Source organism: Dendrobates tinctorius, unplaced genomic scaffold, assembly GCF_039654945.1.
Source record: "Dendrobates tinctorius isolate UK_male_01 unplaced genomic scaffold, ASM3965494v1 ptg000177l, whole genome shotgun sequence".
Classification (NCBI taxonomy): Eukaryota; Metazoa; Chordata; class Amphibia; order Anura; family Dendrobatidae; genus Dendrobates; species Dendrobates tinctorius.
This window is the reverse complement of record NW_027361844.1, coordinates 1886885-1906927: the sequence shown is the minus strand read 5'-3', so window position 1 is coordinate 1906927 and position 20043 is coordinate 1886885. Positions and strand designations below refer to the sequence as shown.

The window sequence follows — 20043 nt, the reverse complement described above, 5'->3', positions numbered from 1 at the left end:
TACTATTGTGATGGTTATGGGTAATATGAATTGTGATGTGATGTATTGTAATGTCTTTCACTGTACTGTGAGGACGCTGAGTTCTGTCCAGCAACAGACAGTGAGTAGGGTAAGATAGAGTTACGTGTTGGGACTAGCCCAGAGAGGGAGGGGCTATGCAGCAGGATCAGAACTGACTTCCTGATATTGACTCAAACAGGGCCTAGCTTGTAGCTAGAGTAGACATTTGGTCTGATTGCTAAGCAGGGCCAGATGCAGTGGGTGTTCTGATGCAAGAGAGAAAGGTGATCGGGACAGAGATAGCGTAATCTTGAGGAACAGACCGAGACAGAGAGAGAGAGTTACAGAGACGGAGAGAAAAGGACAGTGTCAGCTCGGAACACAGACCAGAGAGCAGAGTGACCAGGTGAGAAGGACCAGAGAAGGTATGCCTAGCAGCACGGCCCCGAGTAGCTTACAATAAGGGCCAGGTAGCAGGCCAGGTCAGAATGGAACATGAGACAAAGTGAGTGCCCTGGAAGGGAGTTCCCTGAGCATCAGAAAGCTTAAAAGCTGAGTTCGGCCATATTGGCAAATCCTATCCTCTACAGGGAGAATCAGACAGGGAACGGCGGAAAGCAGAAATAATTTTCACGGACAGTACTGTGGTGTTAAGCTGAGTAGTGGTGAAGGAAATGAGAACAGTGGAGGTAGAAATGTGTGAGGCCAAGCAAGTAATAAGTTTGTGTATTGAGATGCTCTGCACTAATGAAGAAATGTGCAAAAAGTTGTGTACCCACTATCGTATGTACATAGTTGACATGCTATGGCTGTTTAGTAAATCTTTGTTTGTTAAGAACTGGTGGTCTCTTTTCATGAACTGTTTACATCTGGTCATGGAAAACCAGCATCATTGGTTACATGCTGCCTCCACCGGCATAGTGCCCTCAAAGCACAAGTCCTTACAACCAGCCAGGACCCCTACTTTCATGTAAGGCTATGTGCACACGTACTTTTGAGAGCTGCGGATTTGTCCCCGCGGATTTGTAAAAAACCGCATGTAAATCCGCAGGTCAAAAGACCTGTGGTTTACCTCTGGATTAGCCTGCGGTTTAGCCCTGCGGTTTAGCCCTGCGGTTTCACACCTCGTAATGGATAAGGTGTGAAACCGCAGCAGATTCAGCACAAAGAATTGACATGCTGCGGATTGTAACCCGCAGCAAATCCGCGCGGAAAAATCTGCAGCATGTGCACAGCGTTTTTGGTTTCACCATTGAAAACAATGGTACTGTACAACACACCTAAATCTGCTGCGACCCGCAGGGCCAGAAACGCTGCCGATCCGCAGCAGAATCCGCAGTGTGTGCATATAGCCTAATGTGCCGGGTGGAAACAGATGAGTACCTCGCCCACGGCTACTTTCCCTCACCACGTTACATTTGCGCCATCCCCATCCCCTGGCTGGTGTATATTTCCGGTGGTGGAGCATGACAGGTAAAAGATTACCAAAGACGAGGTGCACGCTTCCTAATGAATTTGGAACTTCAGCGCTGCCTTCATTAAGACTGGTGTGAAAAACACTCGTCTTAATGAATTAAGGCTTTTGTGCATAAATGTGGCTTGCACAAAAATTTGCAACTTTTCATGACAGTTTTCTGGCACAGGTGCATTTATAAATTCCCTGTATAGTGTTTTCTGTAGGGTTCTGTACAATCAAGTCAGAATTAATAATTGCATTCATCAGATGCCATATGTGCAGAGGTGTTGTCCTCAGAAGTATTGCTACTTGGGAAAAATATTCCCATTCACATAACATCCCTCAAAGTCTGTGTTAAAAACCTGTGTGCCCTTCAAGCACTGCAGCACGGGTTACAATTAAATGAATATGCTGTCTGCATAAGGTGCAAGCTATGTCAAAATCAGAAATATAACCTCACAAAAGCCAAGTGACATTCATCAGTTTAATAACACTAATAAAAGGAATCTGTCAATAGGTTTTTGCTACGTAATCTGAGAGCTGCAAGATTTAGGGGTTAAGAGGCTGATTATAGTCATGTATCACTTAGGCTGCTTTCACACATCCGGCTTTTTGAATCCGGCATGATGCGGCGAAAAGTGTGAAAACCGGATCCGGTTTTGGCACATAGAATTTAATGATCACCGCATCGTGTCGGATGGACATGCGGCGCCTCCGTTTTTAACCGGAAACAGCAAACCTGCACCGTCCGGCGTCAGCAAAAATCGTTGCCTGCAACTTTTTTTGCAGCACCGGAACGGCTTTTTCTACAGCGCATGCGCGGACACTGTAAGGTTTAACCCACAAGTGCCCGGCGCGCGCGCGTATCTCTCTCTCTCCCCCCCGCATACTGCCGCCTCTCTCGTCCCCGGTGTGGCTCCTTTAAATGCTTCCCAAGCCGGATCAGGCGCGCGCATCTGCATCCGGTGTCACTGCTGCAGGCCTGATCCGGCGGTCCAGCTTTCCGCCGCACGCCGCCGGAACAAACACACCGGATGTGTGAAAGTAGCCTTACTGGGCTGCATGGTGCAGTTTTGATAGAATCACTGTTTTCTCTGCTGTAGCAGTGCTCAGAATGCTGAGCTCTGTATAACCCCACAAATGCCACTGACTGGTTGTTTCCTGAGTACACTGTGCATTGCCAGCAAACTGTCAATCAGTGGTGGGGGCAGGGTTACAAAGAATAGTTGGACTATCTAGCACAAGCCACCTAGTCCTGTAGTGATATTGTCCTGCTGATAAAACACTGATTGCATTGACACTACAACAAACAGCGTAATAAGGGATACATCCCTGTAATTAGGCTCCATGCGCCTACAATATGTTTATGCTTTCAGATTAAATAGCAAAAACTTGCTGACAGATTCCTTTTAAAGGAGCTATATAGGATTAGCATGGTTGCTTACTTCGAAAATAGCACCACACAAGTCCATAGGACGTGTGTGGCACTGCAGCTTGGCTCCACTGGAGTGACTAAAGGTGAATTGTAGTATCACACACAACCTGAGGACATGTGTGGCATTGTTTTAGGAGGGAAACATCCGTGCTTCTCTGGTCCTCTACAGCACAGCTGAGTTGCTTTAGGCTAGTACTCTACCATGTGACACTGAAATCGCAGCGTCACGTGATGACATGGGATGTAATAATTTCCCATACTGTCTCATTGTGACCTGCGACATCCTGGGACTGAAACGTAGAGAACGAAATGTTTCCAAATAAGTTTGATTTCCTATGCAAATCGGAAACGACTCGCTTTTTATAGACTTCTGCAAATTACTGTCAGTCAACAAATTTTGCTAACAAATTACAGTAGATATGAAGAATATGTACAGAGAAACTATGTCACTCAAGTATCCCAGTAAACAACCAAAACAAATGTCAGATGTATGCCAAAAGCTATACAAAATAGAGACAATAGTGATGTTAATAAATAACTAGTATCATAAAATATCACAACTGGGATTTTTGATGCTATGAAATAAATGGTAGCAGGTCTTGACACATTGTAATGCCGTGTTCAATAGTCAAAAAGTCTGGAAATTAAGACCAAGTGGCCATATAAAAATACCGTGTTTCACAGAACAGTGTTTCTATGCATAATAAAAGATGGTACAACTACAGATATTAAATAGATAATGCAATGAAGGTAACCTATTGTCACGAATCATCCACTCAGTGAATGATTGCTATGCTGTTCTATGGAAACTGTCTTGCTGAGCTGTCTTGTTTGTCCATTGCTGTGATGGGCTTGCTGGGCTTTTGATACTTTGATTGAAATCTCTGCTGTCCATTCTGTGTCTGGGGCATGCAGGACTTTCTGCAGGTGTTCAGTGTTCTGGTAATCGCATACCTATTTCACTGAGCCGTCTGCCCCTGAATCCTGCCAGATGTAGTTTGTGCTTCCTGGTGAGTGTTAGCCTGATTCTGTTGCTCTTAGTTCTGATCTTCTGCTTCCTGACCCTTTGGAATGTGTCTGACTATTCGTTTGTCTTTTCCTTAGGCTTTTGATCCGCTATCTGTCGTTATTGACCCTGGACTGTGATCTGACTTGCGCCTTCATCTTTTCCCTTGGTTATGTACATTCTCTCTTGATATTGACCCCGGAATGTCTGACTCATCTGCCTCACAACCTGTCCGTGAGTAGTGACTAGCTTCACGTTAGTGACTCACGTCACACCTATTTGCACATACATAAAATACTTAATATAACATAAGCAACCAAAGGGATATTGTTGCTCAAAAATGGGAGCTTTAAATGTCACATTGCCCCCTGAAAAGGGCCATCTTGTGAATAATATCTTCTCTTTCAAATGGCAACTTGATTATTTAATGCTGTTCATCCATTCGGATCACAATAAAACGTATTAATTGATCTATCAAGGTCATCTTGATCATGCACTTAAAGTCAATAAAAGAAAACTAGTGCAGTTTGGGGAGGATAAAGCCCAATAGAATATATGTATTACCTTGCTTTCTTTACATTTTTCTGGCTACCCCTATCTCTCCACCTCTTGATTTTTTCCAAAAGCTTCATTCTGTCATGATCAAATTAGTGTGGGATGGATATAAGGCCATCATTTGTCTGCAAACCTTTACACACCCTAAAGCCATACGAGGAGCCATGCTTTCTGCTTGAAGATCTGTTATCAAGCATCCATTATATACGTCTAAGAAATTGGCACATTCACAACACAACAAACTAGTGCATGACTCTTGAGCCAGAGAAGATCCCTGCCTACTGTGAACATTTCCCGAGGATACAATTAGCAGACAAATCTCTGACTCAGCCCTATAACAATAACCAACACAGAGTTAAAAGTAGGAAACAAACTATAAAAATATACTACATGTATATACTAGAAAACTTATGAGCTCTATAACTCATCTTTTCGTCATAGATATTGAAGAGACGCTATCCTCAGCTGGAGAGATGTGCATGTCACATTTTTTTTACCATGAGCTTGCTCTAGCCTTCCTTCATTCAGGGACTTGAAACCCCACAATCCGACCTACAGACCCTCATGGTTAGACTGTGTGTAGTTGTGCTCCTTTATTGACTGTCGAAGAGATGGATGCTCATTCTGCTCCACACTCACTTCCTTCAGAAAAAACTCTTCCTCCAAGAAACCTCGCCTAAAAATATGAATCACTCTTCTACTGCCTCATCTGAGTTTCCCACAGACATTTGATCAAAATTGAAAAAAAGAAATAATCTCATCATTTAATGGCAGAAAGTATTTATTTTTATAACCTCTCCACTGCATGATCTGCTCAGGAGAAAAATGAAAACTTATTGACTAGGTAGTATCACTCTAACTATTCTAACTTCATGCTATCTATCCCTACCTCCCTGACGTTTGCTGTCGTTGTAAGACGGATGTAGTGGACTACATGACTGATAGTCCACAGTGGGCACAATAGTAATACCTGAATGGATAGAACAACAGGCTCCAGATCTTCATATTGTACTCGCACTCGTGACGCTGCCTGATTGGCATGGTTCTGGGTGTTTGCTGCTACCGCACATATAGCTTGCCCAATGTATTTTACCTAGAGAAAACAGAAATGTTGGTGTTCATAGACATAACAATGTGTGAGTGATAAAGTGATAAAACTGTCATGTTTCAACCATACTTCATGTTCTGCAAATAAATCGGAGTTGTTCAGTCCTGGGACATCTGCCAAGGTTATTATATCAATTACTCCAGGTACTTTTAGTGCATTTTCTTTATTTATGGATCTGAGAACAAAGGAAGAAGGAAATAAAAGCGTTCAAAACATTGCTGAGACAAAACTATCATTTATTTTATTTTCAGTCAATAAGACCAATGAGAATGCAGGATATGTATCAGACTATTGACAAACATGTCCAGACAGTAAATAAGCAAAAACAGAAAAATTGTGCAAAAGTGGAGTTAAAAAAGAAATAAAATAAAAGATACAATATACAGTAGATACAATAGAATAACAGATAGAAAGAGAGTTGGAATCGCTTTAACAAACCACCAATACTATTATGTAGCTAAATAATTGTTAACATTTAAAAGAAGGCACAGGTCCACCGAGTCTAATCCTACACTGATGCTGACATCACATAAGCAGTACCCTTTTCATAAAAAGTATACTATTCACAAATCTTGATCCCTGACTTCTGCCTAGTAGCCAAAGTGTGAAGCACCTCGGCTTCCCATGCATTACATGAAGTACAATGTGTGGCTGCAATAATGAAGGTCTATAAATAAAAAAATGAAAAAGATTTCAGCTAGCTGAGTGAATACTGGCAATATGGATGCAAATAATGAGGTTCATCAATACAACACTAATTAATGAAAATGGAAACTAAGTGGTCACATGGAAATAAACCTAGTAAGAAAACCATATGAGTCAATGTAGATTATGAACATCCCAGCAGCCAAAGTTAACAACTAAGGGCATAATTCCATATTTCAAATATAAAAATAACAACAAAACTGACTGGCACATCCAAGCTAGTGTGAATAGGTGCTAATTTAGTAGCAGCTATCTCCATGTATAATATTCAAAAAAGTTGCACTCTGTAGTGCTAAAGCATGTCAATGTGAAATATGAATAGCTATACGGCTTCTGATTATTAGGAATAAAAGTTGACGTTGGTTGATGGGCAGACATAACTTGGCCAAATTGTGGGCAAAGCGACTCATTTTTTCTAGTATTCAGAAGCCGTATAGCTATTCATATTTGAAATATTTCACATTCACATGCTTTAGCACGATAGAGTGCCACCTTTTTTATATATTTCAAATATAGAACATACTCAACCACAGGCGCACACCCGACATGCGTTTCGCCTGAGCTTCATATGGGGCTTGTTTCCATGTGATCACTTAGCTTCTATTTTCATTAATAAGTGTTGCATTTATGATCCTCATTGTTTGCATCCATATTGTCAGTATTTTTTGTATATACAATGGCAATTTTTGCCCCTATTCATTAATATACTATTCAACTTTACAGTGCACCTGTCAGCAGTTTTGGCTGATATAAGATTTGGCCACCGCCTTTCAGGGCTTATCTACAGCATTCTATAATGCTGTAGATAAGTCCCTGATCTGACCTGCAAGATAAGAAAAATAAGTTTTATTATATTCACCCGGGGGGGCAGTCCGGTGCAGTTCGGTCCGATAGGTGTCGCAGGTCCGGCGCCTCCCATCTTCTTGCGATGACGCCCTCCTGCTTCTTCATCGCTCCCCGGCATCGCGCTCCTGCACAGGCGTAATTACAGTATCTGCCTTGTTGAGGGCAGAGCAAAGTACTGCAGTGCTCAGGTGCTGGGCCTCTCTGACCTTTCCCGGCACCTGCGCACTGCAGTACTTTGCAGGGCAGATAAGTACGCCTGTGCAGGAGGGCGATGCTGGGAGCGAGGAAGCAACAGGAAGTTGGCATCTCAAGAAGATGGGAGGTGCCGGACCCGGACCTGCGACACCCATCGGACCAGACCGCCCCCGGGTGGGTATAATAAAACTTATTTTTCTTATCTTTCAGGTAAAATAGGGGGCTTATCTACAGCATTATAGAATGCTGTAGATAACCCCTGAAAGGCAGTGGCTGCATCTTATAGCAGCCAAAACAGGTGACAGGTTCACTTTAATATATCTACAAACAGTGGGGGAAATAAGTATTTGATCCCTTGCTGAGTTTGTGAGTTTGCCCACTGACAAAGACATGAACAGTCTATAATTTAAAGGGTAGGTTAATTTTAACATTGACAGAATAATAGAAATAAAATCCAGAAAATCACATTGTATAAATTATATAAATTTATTTGCATTTTGCAGTGGGAAATAAGTATTTGATCCCCTACCAACCATTAAGAGTTCTGGTTCCTACAGACCAGTTAGACGCTCCTAATCAACTCATTACCTGCATTAAAGACAGCTGTCTTACATAGTCACCTTTATAAAAGACCCCTGTCCACAGTCTCAATTAATCAGTCTGACTCTAACCTCTACAACATGGGCAAGACCAAAGAGCTTTCTAAGGATGTCGGGTACAAGATCATAGACCTGCACAAAGTTGGAATGGGCTTCAAAACCATAAGTAAGACACTGGTTGAGAAGGTGACAAATGTTGGTGCAATAGTAAGCAAATGGAAGAAATACAAAACAACTGTCAATTGACATCAATCTGGGGCACCATGCAAAATTTCACCTCGTTGGGTAACCTTGATCATGAGGAAGGTGATATATCAACTTAAAACCACACAGGGTGAACTTATTAATAACCTCAAGGCAGCTGGGACCACAGTCAACAAGAAAACCATTGGTTACACATTACGCCACAAAGGTTTAAAATCCTGCAGTGCCCGCAAGGTCCCCCTGCTCAAGAAGGCACATGTGCAGGCCTGTCTGAAGTTTGCCAGTGAACACCTGGATGATTCTGTGAATGATTGGGAGAAGGTGCTGTGTTCACATGAGACAAAAATTGAGCTCTTTGGCATTAATTCAATTCGCAGTGTTTGGAGGAAGAAAAATGCTGCCTATGACCCAAAAAACACCATACCCACTGTCAATTATGGAGGTGGAAACATTATGTTTTGGAGGTGTTTATCTGCTAATGGCATAGGACTACTTCACCGCATCAATGGGAGAATGGATGAATCCTGAGTGACAACCTCTTTCCCTTTGGTAGGACATTAAAAATGGGTCTTCCAGCAAGACAATGACCCAAATCATACAGCCAAAGCAACAAAGGAGTGGCTCAAAAAAAAAGCACATTAAGGTCATGGAGTGGCCTAGTCAATCTCCAGATCTTAATCCCATAGAAAACTTATGAAGGGAGTTGAAGGTACGAGTTGCCAAGCGACAGCCTCAAAATCTTAATTATTTAGAGATGATCTGCAAAGAGGAGTGGACCAAAATTCCTCCTGACATGTGCGCAAACCTCATCATCAACTACAAAAAACGTCTGACTGCTGTGCTTGCCAACAAGGGTTTTGCCACCAAATATTAAGTCTTGTTTGCCAGAGGGATCAAATACTTATTTCTCATTGCAAAATGCAAATTAATTTATATAATTTATACAATGTGTTTTTCTGGATTTTATTTTTGATATTCTATCTCTCAATGTTAACATTAACCTACCCTTAAAATTATAGACTGTTCATGCCCGTGTCAGTGGGCAAACTTACAAAATCAGCAAGGGATCAAATACTTATTTACCCCCCCCGTATATATATAATAACCATCAGCTTGCTGAAAAATATAAAAAGAATATACATAGAGAGAGAGAGAAAAGAGAAATGAAAATTAGAATTATGTACTGTTGTGTAATTTTTTGTAATATTTATGGAGATTGTTATTAATTGATAATGGTGAATTATACCTATATATATACTTTTTATATTTTTCAGCAAGTTGATGGTTATTATATATATTTTTTACACATTATTAGCCCCAGGTTGTTGGGCTTTTTATCCATTGGGCTGTATATTCATGTCGCACTTGTACTTTATTTGAAATAATCTTGATTATTCCCCCCGGTGTATTTCCAGATCCATTCTTTCATAGACCTTCATTATTGCAGACATCCATTGTACTTCATATCCACTTTTTGTTTCCTCTCTTGGATCTCTCTTTATTCCATGTCTTTTAATGGTTTTTCAATAAAAATGTAATATATTTTATTTATCCGCTGTCTTTCATTTTTTTCTTTCCTCACATATTCTGAGAGCTGTAATGTTTTTTATTTTTGGGCAGAGCTGTATTTTTGGTGTATATAACATTTTTTCATCGCTTTTTATTCAGATTTTTCAGTCACAGAATGAACAAACGCCAGCAATTCAGTTTTTCATTTTTTTGTGCAGCTCACCATGCAATAAAAGTGATAACACCATTTTATTCTTCAGATCAGTACGATTACACTGATATCAGATTTATATATTTTTTTATCCTTTGCTACTTTTACACACTAAAAAAATTATTTTACAAAATTGTATTTGTCTTTGCATCACCATGTTCTGAGAGTTATAACTTTTTTTTTTTTTCTCTAAATGAGTCATATTAATTCTTGTTTTTTCAGGATGGTTTGGCATTTTCATTTGTATACATTTTTTTTACATATGCCTTTTTGATCGCGTTTGTGTGTCAGTATGATGAAAGAGCTACATTTTTGTTGTGTTTTTATATTTTTTTTACGAATATACAGTATAACGCAAGTTTTATAGTTCGTGGAGATACCAATTATGTGTACTATTTCTGTTTTACCACAAAGGTTGCGTTTTTAGTGGCAAAATGGCTTTTTGTGATTTGTGTGCACTTTTTTGAGTGTTTTTTTAATTTTTCAACTTTTTTTAACTTTTGGACAAAAATAGTGAAAAATACGATACTATATCTATTTGCTCAAGGCTTCTGGATAATGTAATACCGTGTTATTTTCTTCCTGATGTTGAATAGCTATTGATGGAAAAAAAAACACGTAAACAGAACAACATTGTAAATGACAATTTCTTTCACTTTTTTCTCTCCGTAGCCTGATATTATTCTGATAACATAGAAGCTTACATGATTTTAGCCTGGTGTCTGCTGCTGGTTACTAGTGCTAGAAAAAGCTCTCCATCCACGGCTGATGTATCTTCTTCATCATCAAACTCTTCCTCTACTATGGTTTGAAGGACATGAGGACTGTAAGGTGCCAGCTGGTCATTTTCAGCCTCATGTTGGTAATGTAGCTCTTGATTCTAGGTTGTAAACACAGATTATGCTATCAAAATACAAACGTGATTAGGCTATGATACTGCATGATTGTTGTAGCTGATACAATATTACCCTTTATGATATTTTACTCATTTTTATTTACTATTATTATTCTGATTTCTCTGTGTTTATCTATTGCAACAATTACAATAGAGACATCTCTTCTGTAGGTAGTTCTACATAAATGGTGTGGATAGTCACTGACAAGACACCCCTACCTAATCTAAAAAGTGAATAAACATAGAGAATAAACAAAAAATAATTTTTATTTGATTAATAGATCCAAAATAGAAAATGCTAAAAACGTACAGAGGACAAAACAGGTCCTGGGCAGGGAACTCAATGCAAAAAGTATTGGTACTGGGTATAATGGCTATACAGCATTAAGACTTCCATAAACATGGCCCACGGCAAAGGCAGTTGTGGAAAAAGTGCATGCACATGTATAGTAAGACATAATATTTCATAAGAAATGTAAATCAAGTACTAAGGTAGGCACCAAACATCATGAAAAGGGGAAGAATAAAGATAGTTCCATTACCAGTTGCAAGAACCTAGTGGCTCCAGTGACTCCAACGTATGTTTCTCCTGGTGGCTTTCTCACACCTTGAGGAATCTACCAGGTGAAACGTACGTTGTATAGTCATTATACCCACTACCAATACTTTTTGCGCTGAGTTCCTGACAGGACCTGTTTTACCTTCCATGTGTTTTTAGCATTTTCTATTTTGCATCTGTTAATCGAATAAAAATGATGTTTTATTTACTTAATCTTTGTGTTTATTCACTTTTTTTGAGTAGGATTAACTATTATCGAAATTGTTAAAGGGAACCTGCTGTGTGCAAGAATGCTATCTACCTGTAGGTAATGGATTTATTGCACAGGTAAATAACATTAAAATGTTTCCTGGCCGCCTTACTGAAAGTGTGGATACTGGGAGGAAATTAATCCTCCCAGGAGCCGCTTGCTTTCAGTCATATGGGAGTGCATATAGCAGTTCCAGTCGCTGCTCAATATGCTGTGATAACTTTGATTGACAATTCACTCTACACAGATGCACTGCCCAGCAAGCTGTCAATCAAAGTGCTGGGGAGTGATTACAGCCAGCGCTCACAGTGAGGGGTGACTGTAACCGCTATATGCGCTCTGCTATGATCGAAAGCAAGTGGTTCCTAAGAGGATGTAAGTTAAATTCCTCCCAGTAGCTGTGCTTTGAGTAAGGCAGCAAGACAGAATTTTACCATTATTTGCCTGCAGGTTAACTCTCTATCTGCAGGTAAATAGCCTCTTTACACATCTTTGCACATGACACGTTCCAACTCCACCTGGATTGCCTTTCTTCTGTACCTTCAAACAATTTATCATCCTGGTCCTCACGCTCCAAGATATGCACACATTTGGAGCAGGACCAGACAGATGCTCATTGTTGCAGGTACCTACAGCCAAATTCTCATGGATCAGAAAACAATTGCCAGGTGCACATGTATATTTGTATATTTGTCTCTGAAACACTGCAGTGCTTCAAAGAAAAACATACTTTTAATAGGTGCCGTGGACTGAGCCGCACTGTGCACTAGTCGTACTGACGGGTCATTTGAGGCTTCTCCTAACCTGTTGACACTGACTGACAAGCATCATGTATGTATGGGCAAAGGCTTGTCAGTCATTGTCAGCGGGCTGGGAGAAGCCGCCGGGCACCCATCTGCACAACTTGTCAATAACGCAGCTCGGTCCCCAGCGGCTATTAAAAGAATGTTTTTGTCTCTGAAATGCTGCAGCGTTTCAGGGACTGAAGAGTTGTGCAGTCTGTGAGGACAATGGCACCAACAAGTGCAGGAAAATGTCCTGTAATACTTATATATTAGCAAGTGGCACAAAATCATGTCCCCAACACATTTGGTAAATTAGAAATAAAGTGACAGACCCTTTTAAGAATGAAAAATGATTGAGTTTCAAAATGCAACAAACCCATCAGTACATGGCGCCTAGTCAACCCATGCTACTGCTATATTTTGTGTTGCTTTTTGCTTGTATGATTGATTTTATCCAGCAGCTAATAATACCTGAGTAGAGATGAGCGAATATGTTCGTATTCAGTCGCCGTGTCTGAATTTGCCATATTTGTACCCTATTCGTACCGAATGTATGTTTGATGATCGGTTCCGAACATTTTCGTTCATTTCTACTCCCACTCCAATGACATTCAGCTGGGTGTTCAGCAAATATTGCAAAAACAATATTCGCAGCTGATCGCAATCGGGACCAAATTTTGAATCATTCGCTCAACTCTGTACCTGAGGAAATCAAACCGCTAATACAAGGAAGGCTACAAATGTTAATGATTAGAAAAATAGTAAGCAATGTGACATATAACAATAGCAGAATAACTACAACTCCGCTATATACCATATACACACAAACACAGATTGAGAAGTGCACACATCAGTACATACATGATCAACATGGAAACCATTTGACGTTCTCTGCTGATTGGCTTTTAATGAATTCTTGGCGGAGGCAAATGTAGCGTATTGAATTTCCTGCACAGTGGAGAAATTTGTCAAGGTTTATGAAATAACAATGGGTATAAAAGCAAGATTGGAGATGGATGGGTTCAGAAACTGCGAACACAGACAACATTCATCAGTTCTCAGTCTTACAATCCCTCAGATGTCATCTATCAGTGCTGCACTGGATGCAGACACTGGGTGGGATGTCTAAGACAACCTCTTTCAGAAGACAGCCCCAGGAGCGAGCTGCTGACTGCCCTGGATCTCGCTCTTGGCACCCCCAGAAGAAGTGCTGACTTTGCTGAGTAAAGTCCTGACCAGAAACGTACTGCAGCAGATGAAGTGTGTATTATAAGGGACCCATTCAGCCGAACAGACTGTAATGTGCCAGTCCACTATTGCAAGGGCAACTTCTGCTGAGCAACTCATAGAGGGGAGATCCGGAGTGGAAGACCACCCTATATGAATTTTACATGCCCTTGTAGCGCATATGGACAAGATTTGTCTTTATGAGACAACCCATATAAAGGGTAGGAGTCATCAGAAAATAATCTATTGTTTAAATCAGGTTTTTGTGTTACACTGGGGCTTTCCGGTCCTTTCATGAAGAGTTTTCATCAGGCTCCTTATCATCATAGGCAGGATTACAATGACAGGTAACACCTCTGTACAAAGCTTATAACAAAGGATCCACCAATCACAATAAGTGATGTTACACTTCACACTACTCTTCCTTCCATCACAATAACATTGGCACATGCCCATGAGCAGCCTTAATACTGAAGACAGGTCAGAGTATGTTCATTGTGGCTAATGTACATGTGTTGCTTCCTTAAACAGCAGGAACTTAGAGTCTTAAAACACCCCATAGCCACTGTGAGAATGGCAATGTTTCACATTTTTAAGAAATATTGCTGAAAAAAAGTATATGATTGTATACAAACCAATTTAGTTTAATTGATCGATCAAATCACTTTAGTAATTATGCTACAGAATAAGTCTACAGTCAGGAATGATAAAAAGTGTAGTCACTGAAACAAAAGAGGAAGGTTGTGACTCACGTGGACCTCATTGTGTGGAGAGTGCATGGTATTCATCAATTCCTTGGACACTTCAAGGTAGAACTTGAATAAAAAGCTGATCGTCAGTGATTTCTCATTGTCCGTCATCCTAAATAAGGCTGATTCTTGTACTGGGATCTCGTCCAGGAATAATTTACATGCTTCATCAAGTAATGCCTCATTCCAGCACCTATGGTAGAAGGTGTTCATCAGCTGAGACCCATCTGTACTGCTGCAGGGCTATTATATACTTCTACTCCTGAATAACATTATATAATGTAGGCAGGACGTCTATTGCATGTAAGGTATGTACGGTATTTTTTACCAAAAAGACAAACCACATTTATTCCCTGTATTTCCGCACCTGAATATCTCCTTTTCATTATTTCATTATTTTTTGTCACTAATTTTGCACGGATCAATGATATTTATCTAAATACAAGCTGAAAATATGTCATTGCCTGCATCGTCTCACCCCCAGCATCAATGAAAGCACAGAGACAGTACATTGGGGACCAAATAACCAAACTTTTCTATACAAAGGGAATGTTTGCTTTGTAAATCTCTCCTTCTGCTGCTGCCGAGCTGTTTTATATTTTTGCTGTTGCATTTGAGTGGTGAATAATGGAAGCAGAATTAACAAAGAGCGTTCACAAAGTCACTTACAGTCTGCGGGCACAACTGAGACTATGGGGAACAAGACAGACTAGCGAGGAGCTGACAACAGGACACATGCGGCTATGTAATGACAGGTAGGCAACAATGGTCGCTGCTCGACAGCGCAATGTTGTGTGTTACAGAATTTGCATCATTTTAAGCAATTTAAGCAAATACCATTTTGAACAATGCCGATGCAAATGGATAGATTAGTGTTAAACTGTGTATTGATACATACCTACCAGCAAGTAATTCACCAACAGATTTTGCAAAAATACTGGCCTCTTCTGATCCTCCATAATAAATATTCATAGACATAATGAGGTCTGTTCCTTCTTTAAAAATGACCCTCATGGCTGCAATGTCAACTGGAGCCGTATTGCCCCACCTCTGCCACTGCCTGAATGCAGACACGTATTCACCCTGCAAGATGGAAATAGAGAAATGTAGTGGTGTAAGAAGTAGGTGTGGATGGGGTTTGTGTGCAGTTATTGATTACAAGAAATGCTAAAAATGGCAAGAAATTGGGTGACGGTGACTTTCATTATCATATCTATTGATGAGCACAAGTGCTCGTTACTCGAGTTTGCCTATGGTGCTCGGGTATGCACCGAGTATTGTGGCTGCTCTACTGACATGTTCGACTCCCCGCGCATGCATGTTTCGATGCGGCTAGTCAGCCACGAAACATATGGGCAATCCCTGCATGTTTTGTGGCTGTCAAACTTACGTGAAACATGCAGGCACAGGGAACTTGAACATGTCACTAGAGCAGCCGTGATACTCGGTGCATACCCGAGCACCCTAGGCAAACTCGAGTAACGAGCACTTGTGCTCATTAATAGTCATATCTTATTAGGGGTCCCCAGAGTGAGAAGTCACTAACAAATGAGCTGTTTCACTCCAGGCCTGTCGATCCATATCATGGTCAGACTGTTATCTTTATGAGGGTTATGTAATGGTAAAATAAGTCCATGTTCACACGATCAGTATTTGGTCAGAATTTTACCTCAGTATGTGTAAGCCAAAAACTGGAAAGGAACAATCAGAGAAAAAGTATGATATAAACACGTCACCACTTCTGTATTTAACACCCACTCCTGGTTTTGGCTTACAAATACTGATGTGAAATACTGACCAAATACTGAACGTGTGAACGTGGCCCTTACTGTAAAATCCTCTCGTAATATCAGTGGATTTCAGAAGCCAGAGTCACAGTTCTTAGCCAATAACTCTGTACTCTGCTCAGCACAATAGCAACATGAATAGCAGTAATAGCCCTTAGGACTACCATGTGTCGGAGTGGTGGGGCTGATGGGCTGCTCCCTGAAGGTTGAAATGTATTTGATGTTTATGTATGTTATAAAAGGCTAACCCTCACTGAGGCTGCAGTTAGCTTAGACAGGGTTAACTGTAATGGTTGGCCCAGTTTGGGACAGGGGGCTGAGAGTTAGTGTCAAGAACAGGAAGTTACAGCATCAGTGAGTGCTGACCAGTGACCAGTGTAGGCCAGGACGGGACTGCTAGGGACAGCATGAGCCCAAAACCTCGGGGCAGTGGATTGCCATAGAACCCCTCCACTCGAGTCCCCCCTTTGCTAGCCTGGGAACCTCGAGACAGATGTCGGGGCCTGTGGGCACACTCCTGCGAAGCTGCATGATACACTGGACTCAAACCTCTAGAGGCAGAGTGATATGAAATTCAGATATACTGCTAGAAAAGGATAGCCTCCAGAACTAGAAGAGTTAGTAAAAGGGATGTTCTACCAATACCATAAAGCAGGAAATATTAAGCTAGGAAGAAGCTGGCGGCAAAACGCATGTCGGGGTGAGGGGACGCTGCGGTGATCACTCCAACCTGGGACATTATTGATACTCAGTCATAAGGTAAAATTACACATAGCACCATTTTATTACATACATGTATTTTTCATTTATTGCCTGGGTGGTCTTTTTCTCCCAAGGGACAGGTAATTTGACAAACCTATGGGGCTGTACATTGATCCACATCCATCTTATTTATCTGCACACTGCAGCATAGATGTCATGTCCGCCATGTTTGTCATGTCTGCCATGTCTGTTTTGTCTCAAGAACTCCTGGAGCGATGTGCATATCTTGTCTGCTGTCCTGCATGTTCACTAGAGCAGTGTGCACACTCACCTCATGTCTGAGCTGCAGGATGCCTGCGTTTCTGCTCTGCCTTCTGTGATCTTCTCATCATGTCTAGGAGTCCCTGATCATGTGTCCCTGCCTGGATCCTGCACTGTCTGGTTCTGCAATCATCTCGTCATGTCTGGAACGCTTATCATGTGACGTTTCCTAAAGATCCTGCACTGTCTGGTTCGGTAATCATCTCGTCATGTCTGGAACTATGATCATGTGACCTGTCTAGGTTTCAGCACTGGATCTGCAGTCGTCTCGTCGTGTCTGGAACTCTGATCATGTGACTGTGCTCTGTTATCCTGTGGATCTGAACCCGGAAGTGCTCCCCTGGTCCTGACCTGGAAGAGGAGGTGCTATGCCCTATATCAGGCCGCCCCTTCCTTTGCTCAGGGTCTGAGTATTGTGTAGTGTCCCTGCATGGCTGCTTGGTCTGTGGGGCGCTCCCTCTATTCTGTGCCCTTGCACTCTGCCCTGTCGTGCATCTCTGCACACGCTCCGTGCTCGTACTCCATCTCTTGTCCCGTGCCTTGTCTTATGTTTGTCCGTTGTGCCATGTTCGTCCTTGTCCTGCTTGGACTTGTAGTCCTTCTGTTATTCTCTGCCTTGCCTTTGCTATGCTCTGCCTTGTTCCTCCCTATGGTCTCTGCCTTTGCTTGCTCTGCCTCTCTCTCTCTCCTATGGTTCTCTGTAGTGCTCCCTGGCACACGCACCATTCCTTCTCTCTTTCCTCTTGTGCTCTTTTCCATGTCTAGTCCCAAGGCTCTCCCTTGGCCCGGCTCTGGGCTTCGGCCTACGCTCCGCTGCTAGACTCTTTCCTATTATGCTCTCTTGCACGTTTCTAGGCTAGTCCCAAGGTTCTCCCTTGGCCCGGCTCTGGGCTTCGGCCTACGCTCCGCTGCTAGCTCTGTTCTTGCTCTGATCTGATTCCGTGTTTCTGCCTATGCTTCCGTTCCTGGTTCTTTACTCTGCATAAGCTCTGCCTTGTTTCTCGTCTTGTCTTCCCTTGCTCTTTCTTCGTATGCTCTTGCATGCTCCTGGCCTTCCTAGCCTCCTGTCTGTGCCTCAGCCATGCCCGCCCTAGCCGTGCCCGCCTGCTTGTGCCTCAGCCGTGCTCGTCGGTCAGTGACAGCTGTGTCGCCTGCCATGCCTCAGCCGGGTTCGCTGGAGTCTTGCCCGTCTGTCAGTGCCGCAGCCCGATCAGCTAGCCAGTGCCCCAGCCGTGCTCTCTGTGCTCTCTTGCACCTCACGCTGTTTCCGCACTGTGCTCTGCGTGCTCTCTAAAGCACGCGCAGGCCCTTGCCTGCTCATGGCATACCTCCCCGTGCTTCTATTATAGTAAGCGCAGGTTTGGCCATGTACCCTGTCGTGCCCTCTTGCACGCACAGGTCCTAACCTGGTCCTTGAACGCTGTCCCTGGCGTGCCTCTCTGCACGCGCAGGCCTCTGTCTCGCCTGGACCCTGGTGTGCCCCTTTGCACGCTCAGGACTCTATCTCGTACCTTGTGCCTTGGCGTGTCTCTACACACGCACTCTGTCTCGTGCCTTGGCGTGTCTCTACACGCACCCTGTCTTGTGCCTTGGCGTGTCCCCTACACACGCACCTTTGTCTCGCACCTAGCCTTGGACCTCGGCGTGTTCCCTAACATGCACCAAGCCTGGAGATCTGTCTTGCCTCCTTGCCTGAAACCTGGTTTGCCTGCCGGATTCCCGTAACCTGCCGACCGTTGCCAGAGGTCCGGAACCAGATGACTGCGGCCTGATGTCCAGAGCTGATGTCCGCAGCCTGATGCCTGGACCCTGTCGGTCGTTGCCAGTAGTCTGGAGTCCGATGCCATCGCACCCCGTCTTGGATCCTGGCGTGTCCTAGCATGCATTCCTTCTAGGAACTCTTGTGTGATCCCTATCACGTATCCTGTCCTGGACCCTGGTATGTTTTCATGCACGTGTTATGCCTGGAACCTTTGGCGTGCCCTTGCACGTATCCTGCCGTGTTTCACTGTTTGTGCCCTGCACCTGATTCCCTGTTATGCCTTGCACCTGAATAAAGTGTGAATCCACGTTTGAGGAAGAAACTGTGTGACTTCACTTTATGTTTGGTATCCAGTCCGTCTTGTTGACAGACACTCAATAGTGTCTCCTTGAGCCGGCCGTCTGGTCCAGCAGTCGTGGTGGCTCACCCCCTTGGTCTTGCCCCTGACACTCCCTGTACAGGGGGTGGATTCTCACAAGGTAAGCTCGCCCTCGGCGGGTGGGTGCCATGACCCAGAGGGTCCACTCAAAAAATGGGCTCAGCAGGAGCTGAGTCCGTCACAATAGATTTCTAAAAGATGACCTACACTATTTATTCATATAATATTACAAACTTATTCAGATCAATATTTCAGATCCGTCATTTAAACCCCTCCCCCCTCCAGGTTTCTTCATTTCTCAGGTCATTTTGTGGTTCACTCTACTTTTCTTGATTGCTCATAGGTCAGTACATTATATCTCTACATAGTATCTATTTTTTGTGAACATTCCACTTATGTCATTTAAGTTTCAACTACATAATAACCGGGTGCATTATAAGGATATCTAGGAATATGTGATATCATAGTACTGTTCAGATACCTTGTTCATATGAATATATCTATCTTATTCTTGCTTAATATTTTTGTCACCTATCAGGGTCCTCTATATGACATTTTGCTTGTTTTTGTTATTGTTTTTAATCATTTGTGATTTAATAAAAATATTGCTTTTGCTATGGAGCTCTTCTCAACTGGATCCTTTGTATTTATGGTTCGAGCTCATAGTGTTAGTTCAATATTATTCAATGTGTCAGTGCAGATGAGAATTTTGTTTTCGCGGTCCGAACCTGTGCATGAAAAGAATCGAAGCTTGCACTAATTACTTCCTTATGTCGGATGAGATTTGTCTACTCAAAA

At 42.4% G+C, this 20043-nt stretch overlaps 1 protein-coding gene across 2 annotated transcripts in view; it reads right to left on the bottom strand.

The window, feature by feature from the left end:
• LOC141054219 (aldehyde oxidase-like) overlaps positions 1 to 20043 on the bottom strand; it is a 250414-nt gene that overhangs the window by 98428 nt on the left and 131943 nt on the right. Inside the window, exons 1-7 of one of the 2 annotated variants that reach the window (XM_073551450.1) lie at positions 17115 to 17802; positions 15193 to 15377; positions 14298 to 14487; positions 13180 to 13266; positions 10534 to 10709; positions 5630 to 5735; positions 5423 to 5545 (exon numbers count right to left, since the gene is read on the bottom strand). In XM_073551450.1, the coding sequence (XP_073407551.1) occupies positions 5423 to 5545; positions 5630 to 5735; positions 10534 to 10709; positions 13180 to 13266; positions 14298 to 14487; positions 15193 to 15308 (798 nt within the window). In that variant the 5' untranslated portion in view covers positions 15309 to 15377; positions 17115 to 17802. Of the gene's footprint in view, positions 1 to 5422; positions 5546 to 5629; positions 5736 to 10533; positions 10710 to 13179; positions 13267 to 14297; positions 14488 to 15192; positions 15378 to 17114; positions 17803 to 20043 lie in introns of those variants that run through there. The other variant, XM_073551449.1, reaches the window with a different exon arrangement.